Here is a 17,694-nt window from a genome sequence, read left to right as displayed (position 1 = left end):
AGTAGGTTTTAAAGCTCAAAACACGGCATTCTGAATAGTTTGGAAGTTTGGAAATGTCCTGTATAACACTAGTAATCATCATCCAAAATTTATATTCATCATGCTCCAGTTTATAATTACCAAAAGCAGCTAATACACAAAACAGTTCCAAGGTAATTCACACATAACCAGTAAAAGTTGAAGTTGAAGAGTACAACTGTGCTTTCCCAATCAGTAATATTTTATTTATATATTAAATTCAGTAGTAAATCACTTCTCATATATTGCTGGTTTAAAAGGTGAATAAATTCTTCTACATATAATCCCCATGGGTCATTCTTGCAATCAAGGAACCAAGATTTCCATGATGTTTCCTTCCTGATGAATTTTATGAAAAAGAATGCTAAAGGTTTTGCACCATTTTGCTAGTGTTGTCAAAAGATCTTTCTAAATAAATATTAGCACAAATAAATAATATTAGTTTTATCCTTCCCACAAGAGAACATTCTACTCAATCTACTAGTTAGTAGCTCTTGATTGCTAAATCATGCATAAAATTAATCTAATCCAAGCATACTCAAGGCTGTTTCTGGAGTACTTTTGTACTTTTTGCATGCAGCTATTTTAAGGAATGTCATTTTTTTAAAGAAAAAAAATTGCACTGTCTGCTTTAAAGCATGAGCCCTTTTTGAAATTTCAATATTAAATTGGGGAAAATAAAAACCAACACATCCTCCCTATCAGTCCAATATTTCAGTACATGTAACTCCATTTAAATCTATAAATTCATTCAGTCCACGTGGGTATCTTAAGGCTTAAGCACCACATGCAATCCCAAGCTCAATTTGGAATTACAAAAATTACAAAAAATTGTGACTGAAAAGGGATGCATACGAAAGCCCCTAAAATAGGCTTTTGTTTGGAAGAGGATCAACCAGTATAAGTACAGATCATCATGAAGAAAAATCTATGTGATTGCTAAGAGTTGACACCAACTGGTTTGCCCATAATCAACCAATCACATAGCAACTCAAAGAAAAACAAAATATCCTACCTCCACTTGTGCACCTAACGATCATATCATTCTCCAACTTACTGCAATTTCTCGTTCTTCCAAAAATGTTAAATGTGATGCCTGCCCATTAAAAGTTTCCCCATTTCTGAACTGCATAGCATGAACGAAGTAAAGATTAATCCAATCCCGAAACTGGGATTGGGGGGGGGAGGGGGACTTTGATCAATTTAGAGCTTAATTTTCTTTATTACCATCTGTGTACCTCCTTCAGCCCTGCAAAGGATATTGGCTTTGCCAAATCAACTATCAATACTAACATGTTTCAACCAATTTAGAATGCATTACAGGGATGTACAAGATATATGAGATATAAATTAACCAGTTTATTCAATTAATCCAATTTTCTGGTTTTGTGATACAGTAGATCATACAGTAACCACACTGAATAGTGCTTGACTACATAAACCAACCACAGATTTATACAAGAATGTATAGCCAGAAACTAGCATGTATATCCAAACTTGTCCCCATTATAGAGTAACAGTTTTCTATTTCCTTGTAAAGTTAAGTAAAATGCTGTCTTGATTTAACAATAAAACAATCTAATCTTGAGTTAAGAAAAAAAGATGGATTAGAATCTGACTTTAATGCTGTATCTCAGTTGTTGGCTTGGCTATAGCTCGACACTATCCAGTCAAAATAGTATCAGGTTCCAAACCCCCTTGCTTTACTGTTTTCATTCTTTCTAGAAAATTTATAGCACTTCACAAAATAGCTAATATGCAGGTATGGGATATGAATGGAAGAAACCATCTGAAAATCAGAAAAAATGGTGTTTTATGTTATAGCATTTTATTGTGTTTTACGTTAGGCATCCAAAATTTTTGTATAAAATTGAAGCCATTTATCTAAACAAACATCCTTTCATGTGTCAAATACACAGAAACTTGATTACATGCTGTTACATTTCTATATCTAAATTCAATTTTGCTCAAAATATGACTATCAAAGCTTATTACTAATTTACTGAGCAGGATGGAACTGTCCCAGTGATTTACACAAATTCCAATTATAACTAAACAAATTCAATCTACTGAATTTCTGAGACTTTCATGAACATCATAAAGTTACCATTAATATAATTGCATACTGGGGATCATTTCTTCACCTTAAATGTTACCCAAATATGTTGAAATCCTTTGAAGGTGGAATCTCTTGTTCTACAGAGAATGTACAAGCAACATTTTCCCCTTTCACCCCATGAATATAGAATTAAAATCTTCTCCAGAAAGTCCCCCAAATCTTCTGCAACAAATTTGGATGATATTTAAGCAGATCAATGAATCATTTCCAAAAGCAAATTTCAATCTATGAAGAGACATCATTTCACATATGAAAATGTCCAGCAGCAGAAACAAAAATAATTCTGGAAGGAAAAAAAATGTACCAACTCCAAGCACAGAACTGTAACAACAACTCAGGCAACTGCTGCTCAAAATGATCAGGAAAAACAGCTAGTGATCTGAAAGGGCTAGGGGGGGAAATTCTCTCTCCAGATTTGTTTTTTTTATTTCGAGTCCATTAGAGCATGTTGATGTCTCCTCCTCCTCAACTGAGCAAAAGTTGGCAATATTGTTTCAACTCATGATGACTGCATATCCGTTTTAAGAGAAAATTTTGATTTCTAAATTTATATTTTGTAAATAGATGCAATTTTTATGATTTCACATGTATAGCTTTTGTATTACACAAAGACACCTAATGCTTGTTATGTGAGTGGGCCTAATCACTTCCTTCCAGAAAGTTGACCGTCTCACACCCACAATTGGAAACCGGCCAATGTTCTGCGTTAAACGTGACAGAAGCCAGGTGGGCCGTGCATAGTGGCTGGAAAGCAGACACCCCCGCGAACCCCATTTTCCTCGAGTAACGGGGCGATTCTTTAAACGGAGGCTCGCTTACTCTCCGCGCCGAACACATTTGCGAAGCATCGCCGAGGGTAGAAACGCTCAGTTCCGAAAATGCCAGCCTGTACTCGCAGCAGCCGCTGTCACTACTCACCATCCGGGAACTCGCGGTCGCTGATGTGCTGCAGGTGAGGGCCCCCTCCGCCGGGATCCGAGTCTCCCGAGTCCGCCTCGGCGATCTCTCGATAAGCACCGGCCCTCCGCTCTAGCCCCGCCGCCGCGGGCCCGGCCCCCGCTCGCCCGCCGCCGCCGGCCCCCAAAGCAGACCCGCGCGCCCGGCCGAGCTTCGGGCTGGCACCGGGAGACACGCAGCAGGTGACGGTGTTGCCCATGCTGGCGCGGGACTACTGCCGCCGGCGCCGCCTGGGCTGGGCCCGAGCGGGGCTGCAGGAGGCCGCAGCGACGGCCACATCAGCGCCGTCTCATTCTCGCTTTCGCCGCCGCCGCCGCCTCCTCAGTGGGGCGAGCCCAGAAGCCGGAGAAGGAAGACCGGAGGCTGCAGCCCCCTCTCCACCAGGCGGCTCTGCGACGGCGCTCTCACGCGGCACCCGACGACCAGCCAATCACGGCCCGCGCCTTACGCCCTCACGTGATCGCGGCGGCCGTCCCGTCCCAGGGGATAGCCCTGGTGGTGCCACCTAAAACTATGTAGCAGGGCGGGGCCGGCTGCGCTCCGCTCTCGGCGCGTCCTCTCCGAGCGTTCGAAAAGGAAGCGGGGGGGGAGGGAGGCGGGGCTTCGCTTCTCTGTACTCGCTGGGCGGGGCGCGCTTCCTCTGGTGAAACTCGTCTGTGCCGGCGCTGGAAGTGGAAGGGAAGGCTGAGCCGATGTTAGGCCGGAAGCGATCCCGAATCCCAACCTTTTCTTATCTCGAGAGTGCTACTCCTTTTCCGTCCTGCTCCTTCGTGCCTGCCGATAACAACGTTGTCCCAAATGGCCCGACTTTCACACAGCTGCTGTGGGAGGGGCACGGCCGGGTACCCGCAACTGACCGATCTCGCTCGCTTAGAGCCGGCAGGTGGCAGTATCGAGCCGACCGTGCCTGCCTTCGGGAACTGATAGCGGCGATGAACCAAGCAAACGTCTCCGGGGAATCCCAGGACTGGCCTGGAAGAAGGGCGTGGCAAACCGGTTACGTAGCATTGCTAAGAGAATGAAGGGATGTGGCCTCCGTGGAGTCACACTAGGAATCGAATTTTATTCCAGAGAAAGTAGGGCACGGTGCCAGCAAGTAAACATAAACCATACAGTAGGCCCACCATGCACATTCCCCCCCTTTTGTCATTACTTGACTATCTTGTGATTTTAGTAGACCTCATGGATTTTTATTGTCCTCCCCCATAAAATTAGAGTATCTTGGATTCTTTAGTGCAAAAATGTTACCGGGGGGGGGGAGGGGAGAGAAGTATGGTGATTGCTCCCTTTGCCCACTACAATAATGAAGGTTCCTAGTACTTGAATATATTTGAATTTAATATAACAGAAAAGAGAATAACAGAGTTGGAAGGGACCTTGGAGGTCTTCCAATCCAACCCCCTGTAGAAAGAATTTTAAGACACCCCTCCCCCCATTCCATAGTCCTAGGAAAATAAAAGGAAAAAGAACCATTCGCAAAGGCTAAGACAAGCCTTGCCTCCCAGCCAAGCAGAATAGCCTCAGGCAAGTCCCCCATAACATTTTTGCTGTTCTCCTCAAATCGCAGACCCAGGCTTTTACCCAGCAGCAGCTAGCCCAGCACAAGGCTGAATTATTCACCTCGGACCCTATCTCCTTTGAGTGATGCACTATGCTCAGTCCTGCCGCCCTACTGCCCACGGAACAGTCTGATGAAACTTTGCATGACTCTACCTGATCCATGATGCTGAACTACCCCAGCCCGACCTGATTGATGTATCTTTGCAAAACCCAGACGTAGATTTTTTTTACAGATAGATCATCCTATATACATGAAACTGTTTGGACTTCTCCGCTGCCTTCCTCCTATAGCACCCAAGCGTCTGAGCTTCTAGCTTTAACAAAAGCGTGCAAAGCTGCTGAGAAGCGGTCTACTAACATAATACTACTACTACTAATACTGATTCTAGATATGTGTTTGGGGTTTGCCCTGCAATAGGGGCTTTATGGAAGTAACAAGGGTTCTTAACCTGGACTAGGCATCTAATTGCCCTTGTAGCCCTGGCAGTCATCCATTGTAAAGGGACCTCCCCAAGTCACAAAGGGGAATCAGCATGCAGATGCCACTGCAAAATGGGTCATTACCCAACCTGTGTCAGTGTCAATCACCCTCCCAACCTTGAGAGTCAGCACAAGGATCCCTTACCAGGATCTCTTAGAGGAGGGGTCGGCAGAGGCCTGAAAGGAGACATTTGAGGCTAGCTTTAAGGATTGGTTCTGGTGGATCCCAGACAGCAGACCAATAGTCCCCCCATTGACTGATATGCCAACACTGCATTCAAAGGGCCATTGCAGGACTCAGGCAAAGGTAGATGCCATCAGGCGAGTCTGATACACCCCAGGGGTATACAATGAAGCCACCTGCATAGCCAAAACCTGTCAGACATGTCAAGCCAACAATGTCTCCTCCAGAAAAGGTATGCATGCAGGAGGAAGACCATGGGCACAACACCCCTTTGAAAATTACAGTTCGATTATATCCAGCTTCCATGGGCAAATGGCTACCAATATGTTTTAGCATTCAGGGACCAGCTCACCCAGTGGGTAGCTTTTCCCAGCCACCATGCCACTGCCTTTGAAACAGCACGACACCTACTGAAAGACATTATGCCCAGGTTCAGAGTGCAAAGTGTCTTGGACATGGACCAAGGGATGCACTTCATGTTGCAGAATCCTTCAGGTCCTCAGGATCACCCCAAACCTCCACACACCCTGGCATCCATCCTCGTCTGGGGGAGGGCATGCGTAGAATTGCTAGAACAGGGAGCTCAAGACCTTACTGGGAAGGCTTTGCCAAGAGACCTACCTGTCATGGCCCCAAGCCCTTCCTGTAGCACTGTTCCACTTAAGAACAAGACCGCATCGAGACAAAGGCATCTCCCCATTTGAACTCTTCTTTGGCTGACCTCTTGACACCCTTAAAGGCTTGGATCCACATTCACTGAGCCTAGAAAGGGGGGATGTGGTTCTATCCTCTTATTTTGCAGCTTTACACTAGCGACTTTGTGATTTGTGGAGGCACAGTGCTTTGACCTAGACAAGAAGCCCTCCACCCTTTCGAACCCGTAGATTGGATCTGGATAAGATCATTCACCAGGAAAACACCATTGCAGCCTAAGTGGAAGGGACCGTTTCAAATCCTGCTAACTACCCAGACTGCCGTAAAAATTGCAGAGAGAGATATCTGGATTCATTGGACTCACATCAAGTCAGCTGTCCTTGGCCACAGTGCAGAACCAAAAGCAGCGACTCAGGAAGAGCCCTGAAACCGAGGAGTGGGCATTACGTCTGTGGGAAATGATGGGAGGGATTGCAAGGGACAGGTGGAAGAACGTAGTTAAAATGTATATTTGCATTTGTAACCTATGCTGGGGGATTTCTAGAACCCAACCTACTCCCTGACAAGGGAAATATTTGGGAGTACCTAGCATGAGAAGTCCTAAATACAGCTGACTTCTGCCTAGTGGAGGGCAAATCTGTAAAGGACATTCTGACCACATGCCTGATGTGGGTAGCTTCGGGACCACAAGCCATACTAAACCACACCAAGCTTAGGGCTTTCTCACTCACAACCACATACTCCACCATCTTTGACTGGGGAACCAGCATTAACCTCAAAGATGAGAGCATGTACACGCTGGGCATGGCCGCAGTTAGTAACACTGCAGCCTGTTTGAAAATGTCATTCTACTCTTCTGATCAGTTAGCTGGCCCGGAACACAAAACTCTTGTCACTGCAGTTTTCTGGCTTCCAATATAAAAACCATCTTTCCGGCAGCTTGCTTCCTGGCTTCTCATTTCATTCATCAGCGCTGATTGCATCGTCCCAGCTGGAAGGAACGAATTGGAGATTTTTTTTCCTCCTACATCCCATCTCAAGCAGAGGACACTATACTATTTCAGACACTATACTATTTCACTATACTATTTCAGACAAATGGCTATCCAGTCTCTTCTTAAAAACCTCCAATGATGGAGGACCTATAACTTCTGAAGGCAAGCTATTCCATTGATTAATCAGTCTGTCAGGAAATTTCTCCTTATTTCTAGGTTGATTCCTTGATTAGTTTACATGCATTGTTTCTTGTTCTGCCCTTGTGCATTCAGTTTTATTGAGTTTTTCAGCAATTGGGGAGGTGTGTTAATAATTCTATTTTCAAGAGGGGGTTCCTCTTTTAGCTTCTGCCACATATTTTTATTTTGTTAATATGAATAAAAGTGTCCTGGGTCAGGTCTTAAGCCACTTTAAGTTTCTACCATGGAAAAAATAAATTTCACTTTTAAAATTATAATACCCTAAATGTGATTTTTTTTAAAAAAAAAAAAAAAAAGGAAAGTGAGCATGAGAGAATGCATTAAAAATTTTCCTATCTCCTCTGGCTGCAGTTAAGGTGGCCATTTCTAATAACAGTGATGCCAACATGCAGTGATGCGTGTTATTCCATCGTGATGCAAGTTCTGTCCTTTTAGCATCAGAATACAGTATGTGAAAATAATAATGGAAAGAATTTGCATCTTAATGCAAGTTTCATCACCTCCCCCTCCTTTCAGACACCCAGTTAGTTCATAGTTCATATTATTGATTAAGTATGCTTTTCAAACCCAGAATAGCCATTGTCTCTGGTTAGCATTAAAAGGGAGTGTGAAAAGAACAAATACTGATTTCAAACTGCAGTTTAGGAGTGTCTGAAAATGGCAGCTATGCTGGTTTTGGGATGGATGTAAGTAAATAATATTAACTAGCCAGATTAGTTTAAGGTATTCTATAAATTGTGCTTACATCTTGATACTTAACAAATCACTTTATCATATGCTAATTGATGAAAGTTTGTGAAATGGACACATATATATGCAAGAAATCCAAATTAGATTTAATTTCTAGCAAACCTGAACTGTAGAATTTGGCAGCAATACATAAATAAATATCCGTGGTTTATTATGACTTGCACAAGGGACCAGCTTTTAGAAACTGATGTGATTTATGGAATCTTAACCATAGTTTGGGAACCATTTTGCTGTAGGCCAGAAACTGGGGGATCGTGAGTTCTAGTCCTGCCTTGGGCACAATGCTGTGTAATCTTGGCCTCTCTCAGCCCTAGGAAGGAAGCAATGACAAATTAGGTCTTTGCCAAGAAAACGGCAGGGATTTGTCTAGACCAGGGGTAGGCAACCTTGGCTCTTTTATGACTCGTGGACTTCAATTCCCAGAATTCCTGAGCCAGCCATGCTGGCTCAGGAGTTCTGGGAGTTGAAGTCCACGAGTCATAAAAGAGCCAAGGTTGCCTATCCCTGGTCTAGATTCTAGAAGATAGTCTCTGAGAATCAGATACGATTAAACGAAAGAAAGAAAAAAATCACGGTTACTCAAAAGTCAAGCTTACCGCAATGGAGTTTATAGGAATAAACTAAACCAAGATTTACAGACGGAAGGTCAAATGGCTATTCTTGCTGAGGAATTCTGGGAGTTGAAGTCCACAGTCATAAAAGGGCCAAGTTTGAAGACTCCTGGGCTACAAGGCTAAATATTACGTTTGTTCTCAACGCAAACCGAAAGAAAGACTGAAGCCACAGTACGCCGACCAGTGATGGATATTGTCGCTGCAATGTTAATACAGTAGAGGAGGCTGTATTCATAGAGATAGAAACAATCTAGAAATACCTTTTACCATTTGACTAAGGATCCATTGAATTAGTTTCCATCTTCCGAAGCAAATTACATTCTCTAAATCTTAGGTCAGGTTGTATAACAGCAGCATCCTGTGTCCATAACGTTGTCTGAGTGTCCTTCATATTTTTATGGGACATGCGCGTTCCTTCATTTTTTTCTCTTCGTATCTCTATAGCCGTCCTCCCCTTGGCTAGCTTCTCTGTGGAGCTTCAGTGCTCACGTGCCCGGGACGAGTGGAGGATCTTCGTAGAGCCAGCGTTGCGTGAGGAAGGGATGAGGAAGGCTGGGCGCGGGGGGGGGTTGCCTCCCTAGGGTTAGCAGCAGCATCTACAGGTTGCGGGGGGGGGGAGGAGGGAGAGGAGAACTTTGCAGGGAAACAGCAAGAGAAAAGGAAATCAATCTGGGGTTGCAAGCCTAGGCGATTTCTTAGCTGATAGTTATGGCAGTCTGAGGCGGAGTTCACGTGTTGCCCTAAACCACGGTGTTTTGCATAAACCACAATTAGGGGATTTCCAATACCAGGTCATAATGCCTAATTTGCAAACTACAATTAGAGGTTAATGCAACGCACCAAGCCAAATAAAACAAATTTAATAGAGACCTACTGCAGAAGTTTGAAGGTATCTCGACTCCGCTTTAACCACCTCGACTCTTCTGTATTTCAGGACTTGGCCGTCCGTGACGTTTTCTCTTTCCAGAGCGCACCAGGCAAGTCTGCTTTATTGCACATAAGTTTCATTCTAAAAGTCCTTTGAATATAGTAGTATATTGACTGTTTACATGTTTGTGCTATCTGTTTCCGTTTTCAGAGCTTTTGTTGTTTTGTGCATTGTATTTTAAATATTGTTTTAGTTTTTAAATTTTTTACATTTTAAAAAGACTAAATCACCCTTTCGAGTGCTGTCATGATGAATTGTTTTCAAAGGCATAATACAATTCTTTAAATGCATACATTTGATTGTGTGCAAAATTACAGGACGTTCTTTTGGAGTATAAATCTTAAAAAGAATCTGCTTCAATCTTATTAACTGCATTTATGTTCTGGTCCCAGGACTAGGATCCCAGACTGGTTAATTGCCTCTGGTTTGTTTGTAATGTGGATTCATAAAGTTACACAAATACAGGTAGTCCTCGACTTTCAACAATTCATTTAATGACTGTTATCATGACACTAAAAACCGTGACTTATGACCATTTTTCATATTTATAACCTTTGTAGCATCCCCATGATCATGTGATCAAAATTCAGATGCTTGGCAATTGATTCATACTTATGACCATTGCTATTTCCCAAGGTCATGTGATCACCTTTTGCAACCTTTTGACAAGCAAAATCTATGGGGAAGCCAGCTTCACTTAACAACCATGTTACCAACTTATCAACTGCAGTGATTCATTTAACAACTGTGGCAGGAAAGGTTGTAAAATGGGGCAAAATTCACTTAACAAATGTCTCACTTAACAAAATAAAATTTGGGCTCAATTGTGGTCATAAGTTGAGGACAACCTGTATTATGTTTCTTTTATATTACTGAATCCTTAATATGCTTCATTTTATCCCTTTGGGGTTATAAATCCAAAAAATATAAATCCAAAAAATAAAAATAAAAAATAAAATAAAATAATAAAAAAAAAAAATAACTATAGCAGTTAAAATTGATTGAATGATGAAAACCATATCTCAATAAGCAGGTCTATATCTTTAAAGTTAAGAAGAATTTTACTAGTTGCATCTTCTTCTATTATTGAAATATGGCCAAATAAGGAAAGTTGGCTGCACCTTTCTTGCAGAACAAAAGCTGTGAGAAAACGTGATAGCTGGTATTTGCATGACACCCTTGCCTATGATTAACCAAGCCATAACTAATTCGGTTTTCCAAATGCTCTACGTTCCTTAGATACATCAAAACATAAAAGTAGCCACATGGGCTAGGTTTTACCCAGAACACTAAGTAGAATATTAATTTGTGGTCCAGGTGTCATGGGGGAAGATAGCTGTAGATTGCTCATAGGTGCCTTAAGATTCCCTGTTGCTTTCTGTCCTTTGTGTTACCTGAATGGGAATGTTGGATGAGCCCTACATGTTTTCTTTTTTCTTTCCATCTTATTATTCTAGGGAAGAAGTGGGGATTCTAAGCCAGCATCAGTTGTGGAATGGATGGTAGAGAGGCGGCTGGAATGTAGCTCTGCAGCTCAAGGTTCAGCTATATTTATCCCTGTTTGGCAGAGTTTAGGATAGAGTCATCCACCCTTTGAAGGATCAGGTATGTACTGTTTGAGTGTTCCTGGAAATTCACTGGCAATGGGAATTGGGAGCACTTTCTCTAACTCTGGCCGGTTTGCTAGCTGTGATTTTCACTCATGCTAGTTGCATTCTGATAAGATGTTGTTTTCTTCTTTCCTTATTAAATCATTCATTTGAAGGTATTGTTGATGGTTTCATGTATCTTTTTTATAAAATAAAAATAAATGAGAAATGAGAAAATAACATGCCTGACAAGGCAAGCTAAAGAGAGCAAATCTCACTACCTTCTAACGTTAACTCTGATAACAAAATGTCTGCAAGCAAACAACCAAGCTCAGAGAACATCAAGGATTCCATAATTGGAGTAAATGTCAAATGGTTCCCATTTTATTTATATTTTTTTCATTTATATTTATTTTATGAGGCTTATATGCCACTCCAGCCATCAATTGACTCTTGAGTAGCTAACAATCCTACCTTGCATTAAAATATGTTAGAATAAGAAATCATATCTCCATAGAGTTATGTGTTTTTACACAGGAAAATCCCTCTCAAGTAATGAATCCTTCAGAGCGCTGTTAAAATAACTAAGTTTTAATGGTTTCCTAAATCTCAATAAGGTCAAGGTATGTTGAATCTTCAGCGGAATGCTGCTGTAGAGAAGTAGGCAGCAATCAAGAGGGACCAACTCTTGGAAATCTGTAATTAACATTCTTTAAGAGAGGCAATCTGCTGGGAACAGGAGGTCCCCTAGATATCCATGTTCTGAGTCATGAAAGGCTTTAAAGATGTCAGCTACAACTTGAATTGTGCCCAGAAGCTAATTGATAATTAGCATTCTTGCAGTGGTGACATTAAATGGATATACCCATAACTGCTGGAGCTGCTGCATTCTCAACGACCTTCCCTTCTGAATGCTTTTTAAGGGCAGCACCATGTAGGGTGCTGCCCTTAAAAATTTATGCATATATTTATGCATATATTTAATTATGCATATATTTAATTCAAAATCTAAGGGATTGGTTTGGACAAAACTTAGCGGCACTTTTTCGTGTGGCTGCTGATAAAAACAGGATCGCCAGCGTCCGATAATGGATATGGCACAAGAAGAAGAAGAAGATTTAATGATTTAATGTTCATGTTTGATTGCATGATTAGATTAATAAAATATACATTCTTTAGAATATGAAAACTAGTCAACAGCTGAACATAATATCCACAACATGAGAGTACATATCAATAAGCATATTTGGACAATTGCCATAAATTATTACCTTTACTGTATACTGTATATTTTTTATTGGCCTTGTTCTCATCACTAGAATACAATTGGAAGTTCAATTTTCAGTGTACAGTTGTTTTTTTGTCTCCCTAATGGAATGAATCTGAACTAAAAATTGAGTAATAGTGACATAAAGGACAGAATAAAACTTTATTCTTGTGAATGGGTTTCACATGGGATGTTTTTCAATTCTGTATCTTTCCTTGGTTTGATAGGCAAAAAGATGGCTTTGGTTCCTTATGACAGCACGGCTCTTTGGGGAATGCAGAAGTTACATAAATCTTCCTCTACATTCTGTTTTGCCAACCATACAATTCACATTAAGCAGAATTGGATGCAGTTGGGTGTAGCTGCTGTGGTGTGGGATGCGGTGCGTATAATTTGCATTGATTCATTTGTGGAGAGTTGTAATGGTTCACTAAGGAGGTCTGAAGAAACTGGACAGGGCCCGTTAGCAACTGAATTAATATTTCTGTCCTCTCTATGGCCATAATGTTTATTACATTCAACAAAAACAAAAGTGACAGAATTCTAAAATGATATATCCTACTTAACTGAAGCAGGGAGATGCTTTGGAGAACTTTCTTGTTTATTTTTCCAACCATCTAAGAGTCAAGCCAGGAGTCGATACTTTCTAGGAAAGAGATGTCAGTTATACAGGGAGAGAAATAGGTAACAGATTTGAACTGCCAGGATTAGGGATAATAAGAGAGAATTTGTATTTAACCACCATGGCAGATGGCAATTATCTGCTTTATACAGCTTCTTCCTAGTGGGCAATCCAGTTCTTATCTAACCTTATAATATTGTGTGTCTGAGAGCCTCTGGCTGAGTGGTTCATCCAGGTTTTTTTGCTAAGGAATTTGACATTCTCCAAATTAGCTAGATTACAACTTCCATCCAGCCCAAAATGGAAAAGCATCAGAATGTGGAAGGGTGGTGTAGATTTTCCATTCCTTCCTACCATGATTATTATCTCTTGTTTCTTTCCATCCCATCCAAAATTTCCACTGGCAACATTTTTTGACAGGATGGTAATGTAATCCTGCACATATCCAGATTATTGTGAAGCACCTCCAGTTCCACTTCTACTTCTGGAAGGCTACTGAACCATCCTAGGAATGCCTGCAATCTGCACAATAAAAGGTTCTGAAAAATACTAGTATGTAACTGTTCATGGAACGGTAGATTTCGCACATTCCTAATTGAGATTCCTATTGTTTTTCCTCACTTGAATTGGTGCTTAGATTAAAAAGCCTTTCTCTAACATGGAGCTGACTCTGTTTCTAACTCATTTTCAGCCAGCAATCACCAATAGCTGAGATCAACAACAGACCCTATAACTTGCCCCCAAATATCTTCCTTCAGATAGACACAGGGAGACTGTGAGTTTTAGTCCTGTGACATTGAGCCAGTCACACACCCTCAGCCCACTCACCTTACACAGTTGTTGTTGTGGGGAAAATAGGAGGAGGAAGGAGCATTAGGTATGTTTCCTGTTTTGAGTTATTTCAAAATAAATAAAACAAGAAAAAGATGCTTTATTAAAAAATAGTGAAATATTTAGGCAAAGAAGCTTAAGTTATCTATCTCCTTAAAGATAATTTAATTATGATGATACAAAAGATGGCTCTCCAAGAGATACTGTAGTTTACTTTGTGGTGGCTAGTAGTCCATTAAAGTTTCTTTCATAGTTCTCAGTTTGTCATCTGCTTAACTTGTCATAATAACATCGTTACAGAAACTGACAATTTTCTGACAATTGTAACATCTAGTGTTGATGCTTGGCTAATAAGTGTCAATATTTTCTATTGCTCAAAAATAGTTCTTTAAAGATTGAAAATAAAAAAGATACAGTATATATTTACTAGAATTTCTATGCTGTTATAGGGGCTTTTTTCCTATTAATGGATTTAGGATTGCAACCTTACAGAATATTCTCATTTATATTCTTGCTGCCTTGTTAAAATTGTTTATTTGGGTATGAAAGAAAATGGTAAAACTGGTATCAGTGCTTTCTGAGCACTGAATTGTTTGGTCTTCAGAGATATCCATTTAAAAAGAGATCAGGTAGAACTGTACTAAGGATAACTTTTGGTCACTTTGGAAATTTTTAAAAATATTCCTTACATATCACTATAATTTTAAGATAAGATAGCCTTTATTGTTACTTTTTTCTGTGAACACACTGGCACACATTAAAAAAATGAAATTCTGATGCCCGCTCTCAAATATACAATATAGATATACACACCCACACCCACACACATATGCATATACACACACAAACATATATACATACACATAAATTCATATACATACATACATACGTACATATAATATATATGATATCACAGACCATTTAGAATACATAGCAGAAAAAAAGAGTATTGAGAGTTAACAAGATTGATACTATATGGTACAAAGCTATTACAGAATCTAGTTGTTCTACTTCAGATACTGCAAAGCCTCCTCCCAGAAGGTAACTAAGAAAAAGAGTCATGGAGAGGCATCGCTTATATGCTATGTCCTGGATAGAAGGAAATGAACTTCCAATAATCTTTTCTGCCGTCCTCGCCACTCTCTGCACAGCCTTCCTGTCCGAAACAGTAATGCCTCCAAATCACACAGTAATACAATACGACAGAATGTTTTCAATTGTCCCGCTAGAAAGTAGTAATGATAAGGAAAGGAAGATGATTTTTTTGTATAAATTCACCCTTTCCTGAAAAAAACTTGCTTGAATAACCCAAGCCTCCAGTATATGCTTATACTTAATCATGCTCTGTCAAAATGTAATAAGGAAGTCAGGTCATTCGCATTTTTTACTTACCTCAGTGCAAGAGCACACCACTTACTACAGGTAGCCTTTGACTTATGACCACAATTGGGACTGGAACTCCATCACTAAATGAAGTAGTCATTAAATAAGTTGTGTCTAATTTATGACCTTTTTTGCCCCAGTCGTTAAGTGAATCTTATTTTCCCCTTTGTTTGTTGGAAGCTCTCTTGGAAGGTCACAAATAATCATTATGTTACTCCCAGGATGCTGCAACCACTGTAAATACATGCCATTTGTCAAGTGCCCAAATTTTGATCACGTGGCTGCAGGAAAGTGAGGACTAGCTGTAAGTCACATTTTTGAGCACCACCGTGACTTGGAACAGTTGTTCAATAAATTGGTCATAAGTCAAGGACTACCTGTACGCCAGGAGCGCAGGAATAGATGACAATACCCTTAGCCCTCCCCTTACTCACTGGGAAGGTGACTTCTGCCTGTGTTCTCATTTCAATTGGGCTGTTTCTACCTTTCACTCTTCAAAAATAAAAACTAGATAGATACCAGTATGCACATTTAAAAGCTCCAAAAGAAAGACTTTCACTTGGAGACTTAAAAATGACATTTTTTTCTTAAAACATTTTTACAAGCTTCTTATATGGGTAACAGGTGCTATTTCTGACTGGATCTGTATCAGTATTCTTAGAATTTTTTTTTCTCTTGACCTAGGCGGTAGTTTTGTGCACTTTCCTGGAGACGGGAGGCATTGATCTGCAGGGACGCAGGGTGATTGAGTTAGGAGCTGGGACAGGCCTCCTTGGAATTGTAGCTGTGTTACTTGGTAAGTTACTCTGGAAACTGGAGCCACTGTAGACTAGCAATTCATTTTGGCATCTAACAGGGTTTCAAATGGTATACTTTCCTTTTAGCTTTTAGCTTTAATGGAACATGAAGGATAAGCACACTCATTTAGAATATTTCTTAACTTTATCAGTTTTTTCAGCAGATTTATTCTAATAAGGATTCTCTTTACAGTACTCCATGTTTCATGTCTAGTAGAAAAGATTTCTGTCATCAGCTTTTGTAACCCCCAACAATAAATCTAGTTTTTAAATAAAAATAATCTCTTTGAAGAAGGTTGGAATAATTAAATCTTTCATAACTTTGTCCGTGTCAGTTTAAAATATATGCCTAGAACAATCTTCATCATCTGGTACCTTCCAGAAGTTTGGTCTTTTAATTCCCCCAAATTCCATAGCCAGCATGACCATTGTTGAGAATACTGGAGATGGAAGTCCCCACAACTGATTATTGCCCAGGGTGGAAAAGCTAGCAAGAATAATTGCTTTATAGTTTAACACCATAGCATTGGTTAAATAAGATTTTCTTCATGAAGGATATCATCATCCATTTCCTTATGTTTTATGTAAAAGTATTAATTAAATTGGCACAGCAATTGAATGAGCCAGGGAGAAAAATATACAGGGACTTCTGTTTTCTTTGAATATTAGATCATTTAGTTGTGGATAGTTTGGGCTACATTAAGTGTTATCCATATGTTTGTTTTATGCATGGGAATTTTTCTTATTTCTTTCCCCTAAAATCTGCTCTGTAAAAGATTTAATTCATTTCATATTTAACTCTTCTTTAGGTGCTCAAGTTACAATCACAGACCGAAAGCCAACATTACCTTTACTTGAGTCAAATGTGCAAACTAATTTACCTGTCAACCTTCAGTCAAGAGCAGCAATAAAGGAACTTACCTGGGGACAACATTTGGCAGACTTTTCTCCGGGAGAATATGATATTATCTTGGGCGCAGACATAGTTTATCTGGAAGAAACATTTGCAGATCTTCTTCAAACACTGGATTATCTCTGCTCTGATGAGACTGTGATCCTGTTATCATGCCGCCTCCGTTATGAGCGGGACCAGAATTTCCTGAAGATGCTTAGAGAACGTTTTACAGTGCATGAAGTGCTCTATGACCCTGGTAATGATGTGCATATATTTAGAGCCCAGAGGCATGTCCTGTGATAGATCTGATCATGAATTCTTGTCAGCTCATGTCTTCCCTTCTCCTTGCCCCAATACTTGGATCAAAAACTTCCATGCAACATCTCCCTCCCTCCCTCTCTCTGTTGCAATGGAAGTACTTTATGAGTATAATGTGAAACTAATCTATTTTTTGTTTCCTTATTTGGAATTAAGTTGAGTGTCCTATAAGGACTTCTTGATTTACTCATTGTTAAAGAGAATTAAAGAAATAATAAAGAGAAATAAAAAGAATTAAATCAGGTGAGCCATCAAAGGATAGCAATCTGTCAATTATTTTTGAAGAAATAACTGAAAAACTGTATATGGTCATAAGATAGATGGGCTAATTGCCCATACAATTCTCTTTCAGTCAGCTGGCCGATGAATATAACTTCCTCAGTAAATACAGGCAAAAGCAAAAGGAGACATAACATTTGAAAGAAGAAAAAAAATTGTTTCAGAAAAAAGGCATGGGATAAGGATGGGGCTTCCTTGGATGAGTGACATGGGTTATCAAAGAGAGATGTATAGGTAGTCCTCAGCGTATGAC

At 40.3% G+C, this 17,694-nt stretch overlaps 1 protein-coding gene across 1 annotated transcript; it reads left to right on the top strand.

The window, feature by feature from the left end:
- Nucleotides 1–10,921: 10,921 nt before the first annotated feature.
- Nucleotides 10,922–17,423, top strand: METTL21A (methyltransferase like 21A). The gene is made up of 4 exons (XM_015824960.1): nt 10,922–11,065; nt 12,544–12,698; nt 15,837–15,948; nt 16,759–17,423. Exons 2-4 carry the CDS (start codon nt 12,552–12,554, stop codon nt 17,142–17,144), a joined length of 645 nt encoding a protein of 214 aa, XP_015680446.1. The 5' UTR covers nt 10,922–11,065; nt 12,544–12,551; the 3' UTR covers nt 17,145–17,423.
- The last annotated feature ends 271 nt before the right edge of the window (nt 17,424–17,694 follow it).

Source organism: Protobothrops mucrosquamatus, unplaced genomic scaffold (genome assembly GCF_001527695.2).
Source record: "Protobothrops mucrosquamatus isolate PMUCROS unplaced genomic scaffold, P.Mucros_1.0 scaffold2430, whole genome shotgun sequence".
Lineage (NCBI taxonomy): Eukaryota > Metazoa > Chordata > Lepidosauria > Squamata > Viperidae > Protobothrops > Protobothrops mucrosquamatus.
The sequence above is the reverse complement of the archived record's forward strand: the minus strand, read 5'-3'. Positions and strand labels throughout refer to the sequence as shown.

What these genes read in the sequence shown, in the direction of transcription:
- METTL21A (XM_015824960.1), top strand. Translation starts at nt 12,552, where the DNA reads ATGGCTTTGGTTCCTTATGACAGCACGGCTCTTTGGGGAATGCAGAAG. An exon ending in CTGCTGTGGTGTGGGATGCG is followed by an intron (nt 12,699 to 15,836) that starts GTGCGTATAATT and finishes CTCTTGACCTAG; the next exon opens with GCGGTAGTTTTGTGCACTTT. An exon ending in AATTGTAGCTGTGTTACTTG is followed by an intron (nt 15,949 to 16,758) that starts GTAAGTTACTCT and finishes ACTCTTCTTTAG; the next exon opens with GTGCTCAAGTTACAATCACA.